This window comes from Myxocyprinus asiaticus, chromosome 22 (assembly GCF_019703515.2).
Source record: "Myxocyprinus asiaticus isolate MX2 ecotype Aquarium Trade chromosome 22, UBuf_Myxa_2, whole genome shotgun sequence".
In the NCBI taxonomy this organism is placed as follows: Eukaryota; Metazoa; Chordata; class Actinopteri; order Cypriniformes; family Catostomidae; genus Myxocyprinus; species Myxocyprinus asiaticus.
This window is the reverse complement of record NC_059365.1, coordinates 43,149,312-43,164,368: the sequence shown is the minus strand read 5'-3', so window position 1 is coordinate 43,164,368 and position 15,057 is coordinate 43,149,312. Positions and strand designations below refer to the sequence as shown.

General features: G+C 46.5%; 1 protein-coding gene across 2 annotated transcripts in view; it reads right to left on the bottom strand.

The window, feature by feature from the left end:
- The window catches only part of LOC127413306 (short transient receptor potential channel 3-like), a 112,703-nt gene that overhangs the window by 20,064 nt on the left and 77,582 nt on the right, over positions 1-15,057 (bottom strand). For both annotated transcript variants that reach the window (XM_051650323.1, XM_051650324.1), the window contains exon 7: positions 4,604-4,837. In XM_051650323.1, coding sequence (XP_051506283.1) covers positions 4,604-4,837 — 234 coding nt within the window. The remainder of the gene's footprint in view (positions 1-4,603; positions 4,838-15,057) is intronic.

Below are 15,057 nucleotides of genomic sequence, written 5' to 3'. Positions count from 1 at the left end.
GGACTCTCCTCTTCAGCTCACCCCACAACTTTTCTATGGGGTTCAGATCAGGGGACTGGGATGGCCATGGCTGCTGGAAGATCCAACCAGGGCCCATTGTAAGCTTTCTGGCAGAGGCAGCCAGGTTTTGATTTTTTATCAGGGCGATTCGCCTCGGCTACGCGATCCAGTTTGCCAAACGCCCACCCCAGTTCAGTGGCATACTCTCCACTACCGTGCAGGGCGAGGGTGCCTCCGTCCTCCGGATGGAAGTTGCCACCCTTCTGGCGAAGGGAGCAATAGAGCCTGTCCCCGTAGCCGAGTTGTGCAAGGGCTTCTACAGCCCTTATTTTATCCGTTCAGGATGTTAACACAGAAGCGTATCCTGGCGTCAGTATGACATCAGGATTAGTTCGCAGCCATCGATCTGAAGGACGGGTGTTTTCACGTATTGATCCTTCCTCGACACAGACCCTTTCTTCGGTTTGCCTTCGAGAGATGAGCATACCTGTACAAGGTCCTCCCCTTCGGTCTGTCCCTGTCTCCTCATGTCTTTACCAAGGTCGCAGAGGTTTCCCTGGCCCCGCTGAGGGAGAAGGGCATTTGCATTCTCAATTATCTCGACAACTGGCTAATCCTAGCTCACCCGCGTGATCTACTGTCGGAGCACCTCGACCGACTTGGGCTTCAGGTCAACTGGGAGAAGAGCAAACTCTCCCCTGTGCAGAGCATCTCTTTTCTCGGTATGGAGTTGGACTCAGTCACTCTCAGGGCCCGTCTTATGACCGAACGTGCTCAGGCAGAAGGTAGCGGCACCAATGAAACAATTTCAGAGGCTCCTGGGGCATTAGGCATCCTCGGCGGTCGTTCTCTCCCTCGGGTTGATGCATATGAGACCGCTTCAGCACTGGCTACAGACTCGAGTCCCGAGGTGGGCATGGTACTCGGCGTGTGACCATCATGCCACAGTGCCATCAGACTTTCAGCCCTTGGTCGGACCTGGCGTTTCTAAGGGCAGGTGTTCCCCTAGAGCAGGTCTCAAGGCGCATCGTGGTCACAACTGACAACACAGTGACTGTAGTATACATAAACCGCCAAGGTGGCGTACGCTCGCGTCACATGTCGCAACTCGCCTGCCACCTCCTCCTTTGGAGTCAGCAGACCTTGAAGTCTCTGCGGGCCACTCACTTTCCAGGCGTCCTCAATCGTGCAGCAGACGTGCTTTCACGGCAGGTAATGCTCCGTGGGGAGTGGACTATACCTCCACATAGTCCAGCTGATTTGGGAGAGATTCGGGAAGGCGCAGGTAGACCTGTTCGCCTCCCAAGACTCCTCTCACTGCCCCTATGGTACTCACTGTCTGAGGCCCCCCTCGGCATGGATGCCTTGGTGCACAGCTGGCCTCGGGGGCTACACAAGTATGCGTTTCCTCCTGTGAGCCTCATTGCACAGACTCTGTGCAAAGTCAGGGAGGACGAGCAGCAAGTCTTGTTCATTGCACCATACAGGCCCAACCGGACTGGGTTCTCGGATCTGATGCTCCTGACAGTAGTACCTTCCTGGCGCATTCCCCTGAGGCAGGACCTTCTCACTCAGGGGCAGGGCATGCTCCAGCACCCACGGCCAGACCTCTGGAATCTCCACGTCTGGGCTCCTGGACGGGACGCGGAAGACCTAGCAGGTCACTCAGGCCACTCTACGAGGCGGCTGTATGCCTTGAAGTGGTATCTTTTCGCTAACTGGTGTTCAGAGCTGGAGAGACAGCTGTCTCCCTCTACCCTGAAAGTGTACATAGCTGCCATAGCAGCTCACCACGTTACACTGGATGGGAGACCCTCATGACAGCACAATCTGATCAACAGTTTCCTCAAAGGTGTGAGGAGATTTAATCCTCCTAGACCGTGCCTGATCCCCTCTTGGGAGATCCCAAGAGGGGATCAGGCATGGTCTAGGAGCCCCCTTTGAGCCCCTGGAGCAGGCCGAGCTCAGCACTCTGTTCCTGAAGACGGCCCTCCTGGTGGCGCTCACTTCAGGGTGAGGGACCTGCAGGTGCTCTCTGTTACCAGTGAATACCTGGAGTTCGGGCCGGCACACTCTCATGTGATCTTGAGACCCTGGCCTGGTTACGTGCCAAAGTTCCCACCACTCCTTTTCGGGACCAGGTGGTGAACCTGCAAGCACTCCCTTCAGAGAAGGAAGACCTTCATGCACCTTGTCGTTGCTGTGTCCAGTTTGTGCTCTGTGCATCTATCTGGACCACAAGCAGAGCTTTAGACAGCTCTTTGTCTGTTTTGGAGGACAGCAGAAGGGGAAAGCTGTCTCCAAGCAGAGATTAGCCCATTGGATTGTGGATGCTATTTTCCTCGCATACCAGTCTCAAGAATTGCCGTGCCCCTTGGGAGTCCGGGTGCACTCCACTAGAGGTGTTGCGTCCTCCTGGGCACTGGCAAGGGGGGCCTCTCTTGGGCTACAGCCAATACCTTTGCAAAGTTTTATAACCTACCCGAGTGTTATGCGGTAACAGCAGGTAGACCGGGCGGCCAGTTGGCTGTACCGCTTGCATTGTGCCTTTCCCCTTTTTCAAAGGTGATAATGTGTGCTTTTTGTCCACAACAGTTCCCCGTTCTGGCGAACTCCGGATGCCTCTTTAATTCTTTAGCACTGTTCAGGTGACGAACTCGGCGGAGGAGTGATGCCACCAGACCCAGTACTCATGGTATTCCCCTTTTCAGGTGAGCCCGTGTGCTCGGGCGCAGTGCTCCATGCGTGGTGATTCCCCCTTGGTAATCCCGTATGATGAGTTTCCACTGTTTGGTTCCCCTTAGGTAAACCCTGTGTTTCCCCTCGTCAGAGCTTTCTCTGCCTCGGCCACTGTGCTGCTTACCCTCTCTATAGATAGGGTCCTGCTGTGGTATCATTCCATATGTGAACTTCCCCGTTGGTAAGTCCATGTGAGGTATTCTCCACATGCTAACTCCCTTCGGCAGGATGTGGTCTCCATAGTGCTCTCCTTCCTGGAGAGGGAAGAGCACTTCCCAGCGCTATTCTAGAAAGTGCTCGGTGAGACATTGCTTAACAGCAATCAGTTAAGACACTGCCTGTAGCCTCCTTGGGTAAGTGCCTCCACCCCCCTTAACGGGACTAGGGAGATGCCTTACCTAACTCGCTGGAAGGTCACAATGTGGTTGAGAGCTCTCTACGAGGCATGCAGCAGCTTGCCCGTGTCCACTGTCCCGTACCTCATGACATGGTTCCTATAGGAACCCCTAGTGTCACTACATCGACACAATGTCGAGTGAGTGACAGACAAGGAACGTCTTGGTTACTGATGTAACCTCTGTTCCCTGATGGAGGGAATGAGACGTTGTGTCCCTCCTGCTGTGGTGCTGAACCGGCCACTGACATGGCCGAGACTCTCTATCGGCTCCTCAGCATAAATCTGAATGAGAGATGCATGCCATCTCCTTTTATACCCGTATGTCCGGGACGGAGAGTGGCGTGCAAATTCCACACGCCAATTTTCATTGGCCTTTTCTATTTTAAGCAAAGGTGATTGGGGCTCTCAAGATCGAACCCCTAGTGTCACTACATCGACACAATGTCTCGTTCTCTCCATCAAGGAACAGAGGTTACATCAGTAACCAAGACGTTTGTTGTAATAAAAATCAACCCCTGGGACATGAAAGTGGCAAAAGTTAAAGAAAACAGCAAACACCTATATATGCGATGATAGGGATGTCAACCTATAGATTTTGCTATGTGATTCCTATAACACGGTAGACATATGTGCACAGCTATCAGTGGGCAGAACTTCTTAACATTAGTTACACGAGAGCAAAGAAAAAACATGGAGGAATACGAAAGTGTCAAACATGCCAAGATAAAAAATAAACTGTCTCTAAGGGTTGATTTTTTGGGACAACATGAAGCAGAGTTTAGTTGTTCACAGTTGTAGACTTCACAACTTGTTGCATTAATATATAATGATATGTGGTCACAGCTGTGCATATATTGGCTATTTTACAGCTTTAAACATTGCTCATCCAAACAGAATTTAAAGTATAGGTACCACCTTTTTTATGATATTAGATTCTCATAAATTCTCTTAAGATTAGGAAAGGTCATGTAGTATCAACCTGACACTTAAATGTTAAAGGTGCATTCAGTAACTTTTTGTGTCATCTTGGACTTACATCTAGTGACTTAGATGCAGCATAATCTAAAATCAATAGTTTTCAGTTTCAGAAGCCATTGCTGAAATTTAGTATTCACAGTCAGCCATGATTATTTTAATCAGTATGTGAAAGTGTACAATTTCAGGACGGTTACTGAGATTAAGTAGTATTTGGCTGGTCATGTGATTCTAACATGGCAGCCCCCATGTGCGGACCCTCTCCATGTAGAATAAAACAGCTTTTATAAAGTTGCTGATATGACTGGAGTCTTAATTTTAATGTGAGTGGTCATGATTTCCTACATAACTTGCAAAATTAGATTTCATGTCTTTTGGAGTTAAACTCTTTTAATGAAGAAAAAAATATGCATCTTTAAGTATGTTTTTTGAGCTGTCAAACACAACATGATGGTTAACACATCTAAATGAAACAGATCCAGTGGAGCTCACCGTATGTAAAATACTTGATGTCTGGTGGCAGTGTGACCAGCGAGAGGTCTGGTGCATGGATCTTCTCGTCCACATACTCCTGGGCTTTCATGGCCTGCATGAAGGCAAAGAACCGAGCTGTGAATGCAGCGATGAAGATGGACAGCATCCCGAAATCCAGGACATTCCAAAGTTGCATGACGTATTCCCTTGGGCCCTCTGTCCAGAGCTCTTTACACTCCGACCACATCATTCCTGCAGAAAATAGAGGAATTCAGACAGTAAACCCTGATGTGTCATGTATTTAAACATTCTAATGAAAAATACTTTTTTTTTTTTTTCAAGAAAAGCTACAGTATATGGTTGAAAATGTAAATCTCTGAGTTGAGTAAACTCAAGTTCCCTGTCAAAAGCTACACTTAATGCTGCGCTTCATTAAGCACTTATGGGAACGTCTTTAGAAGTGACCAGCTGTGAATATGTGTGCAACACGTCAATGAAATTGACTAGAACCTTTATAGCCTCTGTTGGTGACATCATCAGAATGCGCCAGTACCAGGGGCTATAAATAGATGTGCCACAGGTGCATCATCAGGTCTTTTGTCTTCAGACCACTCTGTGTTGTGTTTGTGCTTCTATAGCTTCTCAAGCTCTCTATTTTTCTTCTGATAGGAGTTAGATTTGTCAGGCAGGGTGCAGAAAACTTTCTCTTTCTCTGTCATTCAAGTGTGGAAAAGACAAAAGATGAAAAAATGAGCGATCAACAAAGCAAACAGTGTGTGTTTCCATGCTTACATCCTATGGCTGAATCGGACATACACCAGTTTTGTTTTGTTTGTTTGGGGGAAGAGCACGCTGCTCTTACATTGAAGTGAGGCGAGTGTGATTATTGTGAGCTGTTCACAGTGAAGACGCTGCACGCTCGTCTCGCTTACTTCCAAAAGCCAGCACCCACCATTCCACCGTGGGGCTCGCGTATGGATCTGGCTGAGGAGCGAGATACGGGTCCATCCCTATCGCTCGCTCTCTCTCCAGACCCAGTTTGTCCCTCGCGTGATCTCGAAGTGTGCCCCGGCGCCTCTTCGGTTCATGAGGGGGACGATGAATCTCTTGGGTCTGCAGACTTTGAGTTGCTTACCTCTGAACGTTCCTCGCATGACAACAAAGCAGTTGAGAAATTACTCGAGGTGGTTACTCGTGTGGTGGACAGATTACAGCTTAACTGGCCATGCGAACAAGAGACCCCCAAACGATCGAAACTAGAAGACAGATTTCTGTCTGATGGCCAGGGGAAGGGAACACAAAATGGGGGAAACCTTATAATTCCCGTATCTTTGTGCCTTCGACGTCGACATATTCGACTATCGTGGGTGCTAAGGGACAGGGGTATATGATGATGCCACAGGTAGAAGAGACACTCGCGGGCTATCTCTCACCTGGTTCGACATCATTATTAAAAAGATCAACTCTCCCCACAAAGCCGTGTAGAACCACCTCAATGCTTGTGGGGAAAGCTTATCAAGCAGCAGATCAGGCTGGTGCTGCGCTACACACCATGGCTGTATTGCAGGCATACCAGGCTGATCTGTTGAAGGACCTGAGTGTGGGTAGTACAATCGACGAGGAAGCATTCTCAGAGCTTCGTCGAGCCACAGATGTATCTCTATGTGCAACCAAGCAGACGGCTCGTGCTATCGGCCATCAATGGCTGCTTTGGTCAGCACGGAGAGGCATCTGTGGCTAAACCTCACGGGCACCAAGGATAAGGACAAATTATTCCTACTTGATGCCCCGGTCTCACTTTCCAGCCTGTTTGGTGATTCGGTGAATACAGTCATCACCAGGTTTCGGGAGGTAAAAAAACACGAGGAATTCCTTCCTTGCCGCACTCAGAGGGAGGGGCTGCCGGCCACCCAGCCTCGCCCTGGTCCTTCTAGAAGGGAGGCTCAAAAACAAAGTGTGGCGAGTCGCGCTCCCCCTTGTAAAGATTGGGGACCGGCTCGTCGCCCTCAGCAGCCTCCAAAGCAAGACCTCAGGACCATTATTTCCAAAAAGAAGTCATGACGGTCTTGTGCCCAGCATTGTGGGGGTAGCCCCCCTCGGGACGGGGCACGCAAAACATCTACCTGCTCCTTCCCGACACCCCCACGAAACCTCTCCATCCCCACTGCCTCTGGTGTTTCGGGGGGCAGCGGTTTCTAGCAAAACGTTGAGTGTTCCAATGCTTCCTGTTGTTGCCCAGGACACGGAACATCCAATATCAGATATCAAAATTGGTATCCATTTCAGAGAACCTGGCAGCGTGGAAGTTACTGCCAGATGTTTCTATGTGGGTCCTAAAGACAGTAGAAAAGGGCTACAGAATTCAATACGTTCGCCGTCCTCCGCGTTTCAACGGCATGGTCCCCACTACCGTGAAACCGGAACAAGCACATTTACTGTCACAAGAGCTGCAATCTCTTCTGGTCAAAGGGGCCACAGAACATGCTCCCCTTCCAGAGAGAGTGTCAGGTTACTACAGCAGATACTTCCTGGTTCCCGAGAAGGATGGGGGATTGCATCCGATTTTAGATCTTCGAGGCTTGAACCGTTCAATCAAGGCACTCAAGTTCAAGATGCTAACTGTCAAGACGATCGTGTCACAAATTCAACATTGCGATTGGTTAGTCGCGATCGATCTCATGGATGCATACTTTCATATAGAAATACTGCCACAACACAGGAAGTTCCTGAGGTTTGCTTTCGGGGGCCTAGCCTTATCACCTCGCACATTCACAAAGTGCATGAATATAGCACTGGCTCCATTATGACTCCAGGGCATCCACATTTTGAATTACATAGACAACTGGCTGATACTAGCACAATCGCAAGAACTGGCATTACAGCACAGAAATGTCATCTTAGCTCATCTAGTTTCTCCGGGGTTGAGACTCAATGACAAGAAAAGCGTTCTTTCTCCTGCCCAGAGAACGACATCATTTAGGGATCATATGGAATTCGATCACGATGCGGGCACAGCTGTCTCCCGCTCGAATCGAGACCATTCAGAATACCCTGAGCAAAGTCAGGCTAGGCCAAGATCGTACTGTTCTTCAATGTCAACGAATGTTAGGTCTCATGGCATCTGCGTCCTCTGTGATCCCTATGGGCCTTTTGCATATGAGACCGTTTCAGTTGTGGCTCAAAGCCAGGGGATTTCATCCAAGGGCCAATCCCCAAAGGCAGATAAGGGTTACGCACCACAGGCTACGTACCCTCTCTATGTGGCTCAGACTCTGGTTCCCCGCCTTGGGTCCCACTCTAGGTGCGTCTTGCCATCGCAGATTGTTAACGACAGACGCCTCCCTGTCAGGCTTGGGGAGTGGTCTTAAGTGGTCGTTCAAGGGGAATGGGAGGGTCATCAGCTCGATTGGCACATCAACTGTCTCAAGTTGATGGCTGTATTTCTGGCCCTGAAGTACTTCCTCCAGCATCTGAGAGGCTGCCATGTCCTGGTGCGGGTGGACAACACAGCGGCAGTCTCTTACATAAATCACCAAGGAGGTCTGCGGTCGCGCCAGCTAAACAGACTAGTGCGGCAGATTTTTCTTTGGGCCCAGGGCAAGCTCCTGTCACTCAAAGCAGTATATATCCCTGGATGCCTGAATGTGGGAGTGGATTTACTGTACAGACAGAAAATACCAACGGGAGAATGAAAACTCCACCCCGAGGTAGTGAAACAAATCTGGTTAAGATTTTACAAAGCAGAGGTGGACCTTTTCGCCCCCCAACAGACAGCACAATGTCCCCTCTACTTCTCTCTGAGTCACCCAGCCCCCCTGGGTCTGGACGTGATGGCGCATACATGGCCCAAAATGTGCCAGTATGCGTTTCCTCTGGTTTCTCTGCTCCCGGGAGTTCTAGCCAGAGTTCGTCAACAAGGATCTTGCCTCTTACTGATAGCGCTGCATTGGCCGAACAGGGTATGGTTCTTGGAGATAATATCTCTCCACAATGGCTCGCCTTGGGCGATACTGGAGAGGAGGGACCTTCTGTCTCAGGCACAGGGGACAATATTTCATCCCCGGCCTGAGCTGTGGAACCTTCATATTTGGCCCCTGAAGGGTACCAACTGAGGGACACTTGGTTTTATTGAGACCATTGGGTGCTAGGGCTCCTTCCACTAGAAAAAGTTATGCCAATAAATGGGGTGACTTTGAAAGGTGGTACGCTGCACGTAATGAAGATACAGTTAATTGCCAGATTTCTTCAGTTCTGGACTTCCTGCAGAAGAAATTATCAGTAGGCACATGCCCCACCACTCTCAGGGTTTATGTGGCCGCTCTGTCGGCTTGCCACACCTTGATTGATGGGGTGCCACTGGGGAAACATCCTTTGAGAACCAGGATCCCTTCATGGGACTTAGCTATAGTCCTTGAGGGTCTGGTTGAGACCCCCTTTGAACCTCTAGAGTCAGTGTCTGAACAAGCTCCTGACTCTAAAGATGGTTTTTCTTATGGCAATCACTTCTTTAAAAAGAATTAGGGATTTGCAGGATCTGTCTGTCTGCCATCCTGTTTAGACTTTGCCCCAGGAATGGCGAAAAAGATATTGCATCCTCATCCTGACTACCTGCCTAAGGTTCCTTTCTCGACCGTACATCCGGTCACTCTTGAGGCCTTCTGTCCTCCGCCATTCACAACGCCGGATCAGGAGAGACTTCACAGACTGTGTCCAGTCTGTGTTCTTCAGGCCTACGTCCACCATACTAGCCAGTGGCGTAAGTCAGGGCAAATATTCGTTTGTCATGGGGGTCGTAAAAGGGGGGCGGCCGCCACAAAACAGACAGTGTCACATTGGGTGAGGGATGCTATTGCCCTTGCCTATGAGGTGCACGGTCAAGCTTTGCCAGTAGGCATCAGGGCTCATTCTACCAGGGGGGTCGCTTCTTCTAAAGCTTTGGCGGGGGGTTGCCCCTCTGCAGCATGTTTGTAATGCGGCAGGCTGGTCCTCTCCGCACACATTCATAAGATTTTATAGTTTGGATGTTCATGACACTCCAAGCTCTCATGTCCTTGAGTCAACGTCACAAGCTCATGTCTGAGACCTTTCGCGTTCTTGTGAGCACACACTACATAACCGTAAGGGGTCCAGACACGCACAGTGCGGCGGCGTGGGTATTCTCGTTCCCATAAGTGCTTAATCAAGCGCAGCATTAAGTGTAGCTTTTGACAGGGAACGTCTCGGGTTACTTGACTGTAATCCTTGTTCCTCTTTGAGATAACTTCATAACCCTTTCCAGCTTTATGTAAAGCAACAATTCTCAATCGTAGGTGTTCTGAGGTCTCTATTTTTTGTGAGGTATGGTTCACGTCAGCAAATGCTTCTTGTGAATAGCAAACTCAAAATGTTTAGTGCTGGATAGTAAAGGATTACATGTAATATGGATTACATAATCATGTAACTTGAAAAATAAAGTACTTGTAATTGGATTACATTACATCTTATTATGAGCGTAATCAGAACACAGGTGCATTTTATTGAATACATGATTCTTAATTACATCAGCAATGATTAGATTTTCATCAAAATATGTAATGGGTAAACCAAGTATAACCCAAAAGTAAAAGATTATATTCTGCCCTAACAGAATGTGACTGTGCTCCATTAGATGAATAGTGAACATTTTGAAATAAAGTTCCAAGGCGTAATTATTCTTGGTTATTATTCTTTACTGTAAAACTGAAATAAATAAATAAATAAAAAATAAAAAATGTAAATATATATTACAGGAAAACATAAATACAATAATACTGTTCAGTCAACTGTTTTCTCTTATTTCCAACCATTCTCTACAATGTTCGTTTCAATATTAAAGTATTCAATCACTTTGTTACATTCAAACATTCATAACAACCTCATTATATCAGAATAAACTTGTAAATTACTGACAGTCAAATGTTTTCCAAGGCTAAACTGTTATAAGATCGCATTTATAAGCTGTGCTGTGACTTCTTCCCTTCTCTCTCACTCTCTTAGCGCTATTAGATCGTTATTTCAAAATAAAAGTCCCGGAGGAAATAATTCACAATATATACAAATAAAATAGTAAATAAAATACACCAAAAATACCATTTAAATTTTTGAGGGTAGCACAGATTACCTAAAAAGTGTAAATCTAAAATCATAAAGATAAATCTAAAAGATAATGTAACAGATTACAATTTAAATTGTGTAATTTGTAATCAGTACACAATTACATTTTAGAAGTAATCTGCCCAGCACTGCTAGGACTAGGTAAATTGAGACATCACTTGGAGTAGCACCATTCTTTTGACTTCAATGTCACAAGGAAAGTGACAACACAAATGAGTCAAGACATTACAGTAACACAAAGTGGACTAGCAAAATGGCACAATCCCTTCTTTTAATCTCACTATAATAGTCTATTTTTGCTGCATTGTGACATAAATAATGAATTAGGGAATTTTTTTTGTGGTTTTTGTAAGTATGAAGAAGTGTATTTATTAAGCATTTATAACATGTAAATAAAATGTTCAATATTTTGAAAGTTCAAATGCTCACAAGTATTGCATAAAAGTTATTCATGTTGTTATAACTGCTTATTAATTATGCATAATGCATTTGTAAACTACTTATTAGTCATCAATGAACCCTCTTTATAAACCCTTAACAAAGGGAACATTAATGTAAAGTGTTAGGAACTAATTTCACTAATTGTCAAAACCACATTAGGTGAACCTGATAACACAAATTTTGAGAGCAGTCATTACTTAACTGCTTCGTGGCAACAAATTAAACTTGTTAGCAATTACAATGAAGGATACTGTGGTATGTAACAGACATTCCCCAGACATCAAATGATTCATTTCAGTGGAGTTGCATTTCACTGTATGTTGTTCATCCTTCATTCTCTTTTTCTCTCTCCCAGCAGGATGATGGCAATTGTGTGCTGAAATTATTGGATGTACGTTTTACTGTTTTGAGGGAGTGTTGCTGTTGTGCACAGATGCATTTGTGACACCTCTCTCTTGACATCATTACATAAGTAGTACTTGATCAAACTGCTCAAGGAAATCATAAGTTCGGACAAAAGAGCAAAGCTGATAGTGGACTGAGCTTGTGTGTGTTCATTTTGAGATATGAGGAGATAGAGAGAGAAAGAAAAAAAGACATGGAGAGCGAGGGAGAGATAAAGACAGAGAATGACAGATGTAATCAGACAATCAGAGAGCCAGAGGAACAGAGTATGAGTGCCACATGAGAAAATCATAATTTAACACAAGCAAATTCAGTGAAAACTATATTTGCATTCCCATAGAAAGGAAATCACAAATGAGACCTCTTTCAGTTATTGCTCTAGACAGTGTTAAGAAATGGAGATCACATGGAGACTTTTGTTTCTCAGATTTTTCTCTTAGGAAAAATATCCCAGTAATCTCTCATGTGTCTCCTCGAGAGCATCAGGAGTGATCTCAACAAATATCTCAAAAGTCAGAGATTTAACTCAAACATTCTCAACAAATTCTTCCAAGACCAAATAATATGAGCTAGGCAGTCCCCATTAATTTAAATAGCTTACTTATAGTTGGCTCAGCATAATAAGATGGGATACAAGAAAAAGAAAATAACACTTAAAAAATTACACACATTAGTGTCACAGTCTGTCTCCCTCATTTTCTTCAAGGACTCTTATTTTGAAGTTTTCCCCTGACTACATTTTCCCAGAGTTCACTGCCCTAATCACTTCCATCGGTTCATCATCATCCGCACCTGCCTTCCATTCCCTCATTAGTTTCCCTGTGTATATATACCCTCTAGATTTGTTCATCATTTGTCAGTCCTTGAAATGCTACGTTGAGTTTATGGAGTGTTACGTTGAGTTATTGAAGTATTGCTATGTTGTTAAAGTGTTTCCTTGGTTTACTATTTTGTTATGTTAGCCCTAGCGTTTGTTCCACTCCAGCGTTTGTTCCACTCCAGCGTTTATAATTAAAGGATTGAAAGAATCTTCTCCTGCGTCTCCTCTCTTCCTCTTCCACTCCTAGACACCCAACGTTACAGAAGGACTGACCCACAAAGAATATGGATATACTTAACTGCTCTCCCAAATGTCCACCTCTACTCCAGCGATCCCTCTAATCCTGCTTTTCCACTTGTCCAGACCCACATGAGCATGGAGGCAACAGAGTTATTCATGGAGCTGTTCAGGCAGGATCTTCCCCTCTTGGAATACTCAACCAAGTTCCTTCACCTCGCTGCTTCTACATCAATACCGGACATTTACATCAAGCCCATTTATAGAATGGAATTAAACTATCACAGACCCACAGCACTTCCAGAGGTGGAAAATCTTTCCTTGGCAAATTACATCCTAGCCACCCTGAATGTCCATTACCCTTCACTTTCATCACGCTTGTTAGAGTTGTTGACTCCTCCCTCCACGCCTTCCACGGCACCTGTCTCTGCACCTTCCACAGCCCCTGTCTCTGCGCCTTCCACACCCCCTATCTCCAAGGTAACTCCTCTCCATTCAAGTCCCCTAAATTGTTTTTGGGGGGGGCTCATCCTTTCCAGGTTCCAGTGGTCGATTCCCTGCCGCAATCAGCGGCAGCGACCACGGAAGTTTCATTTCCCCCTTATGCTGTAAATTATGGCGGGAACCACGGGCCTCAACTTGTGCCCATGCCTGCCACGGTTAACAAGCCAGTACCCATGCCTGCCATGGTTAACAAGCCAGTGCCCATGCCTGCCACAATTAATGAGCCAATGCCCATGCCTGCCACGGTTATTAGCCAAAGCCAGTGTCTGTAGCCTCGACCGTCGCAGAGCCAGTGCCTGTAGCCTCGACCGTCGCAGAGCCAGTGCCTGTAGCATCGACTGTCCCCATAACTACACTCCCTGCTGGCCGGAAGAGGAAGAAAAGGAAAAGGACTCCTCCTCCCCAGTCTCTGCCCATGTTCACGACCATGGAGGTCGATCCCCAGTCTCAGCCTGTACTCTCTTCCACGGCTCTCAGCCCCGAGCCTTCTACGGCTCCACCTTCCCTGGCTCCATCTCCCATGACTCCACCTTCCACGGCTTTGCCCCTCGAGCCTCTCAAGGCTCCAGCCTTCCACGGCTCCTCTTTCCTCAGCTCTGCCTCCCTTGGCTCCGCCTTCCATGTGTCCACCCCTCGAACCTTCCACGGCTCCACCTTCCACAGCTCCACCTGCTTCCCCAAAGTCTCCTCCTCCAGCGGTTCTGCCTCCTGACCCAGTCCCTGCCCTATGGCAGCCTCCCAGGCCTCCTGATCCATTCCCAGCCCTGAAGCCGCCCCCTAGGCCCCCGGATCCATTCCCAGCCCTGAAGCCGTCCCCCAGGCCCCCGGAACCTTTCCCAGCCCTGAAGCCACCCCCTAGGCCTCCTGATCATCCTCCTTGTATCCTTCATCTTCTGCATCATCATCATACCCTCCTCATCTGTCGTTGGGCACCTTTAAGGGGGTGGGGGGGTAATGTCACAGTCTGTCTCCCTCATCTTCTTCAAGGACTCTTATTTTGAAGTTTTCCCCTGCACTACATTTCCCAGAGTTCACTGCCCTAATCACTTCCATCGGTTTATCATCATCTGCACCTGCCTTCCATTCCCTCATTAGTTTCCCTGTGTGTATATATACCCTGTAGTTTTGTTCATCATTTGTCAGTCCTTGAAGTGCTACGTTGAGTTTATGAAGCATTACGTTGAGTTATTGAAGTATTGCTATATTGTTAAAGTGTTTCCTTGGTTTGCTATTTTGTTATGTTAGCCCTAGCATTTGTTCCACTCCAATATTTGTTCCACTCCAGCATTTATAATTAAAGGATAGAAAGAATCTAATCCTGCAACTCCTCTCTTCCTCTTCCACTCCTAGACACACAACGTTACAATTAGCTTTAAAAGAATGCCAAAGGAAATGAAAATACTTCAACCATTTCAGTCTCAGACACCGAAAGCATAGATTAAAAGAATATTTAGAGTTCAATCCAAGTTAAGCTCAATCTACATCGTTTGTGGCATAATGTTGATTACCATGATAAATACTGTAGACTCATCCCTCCTTTTCTTAAAAAAAAGAAGCAAAAATCAAGGTTGCAATGAGGCACTTACAAATGAAGTGAATGGGGCCAATTTTTGAAAGGTTTAAAGCAGCGTTTCTTAAACTATGGGTCGCAAACCCAAATTGGGTTGCATAGCCATTCATGTTTGGTCGTGACATATTTTGATATACTTGTATTTATTTCTTAAGTAAAAGTAACTAAAATTGTTAAGAGCAAATGCGCTCTGATCGGTGCACTCTTTGTTTTGTTTCTGTATCGTTGCGTGTCTCTCTATCTTACGTCATACCCCGCCTCCTTGTTTGCTTATTAGTTCATTTGCCTGACTCCTGTTAACCCATTTGATTTCTCTTCTTATTTTAGTCTCCTCGTGTTTGCTGTCCAGTGCCAGTTCGTCTT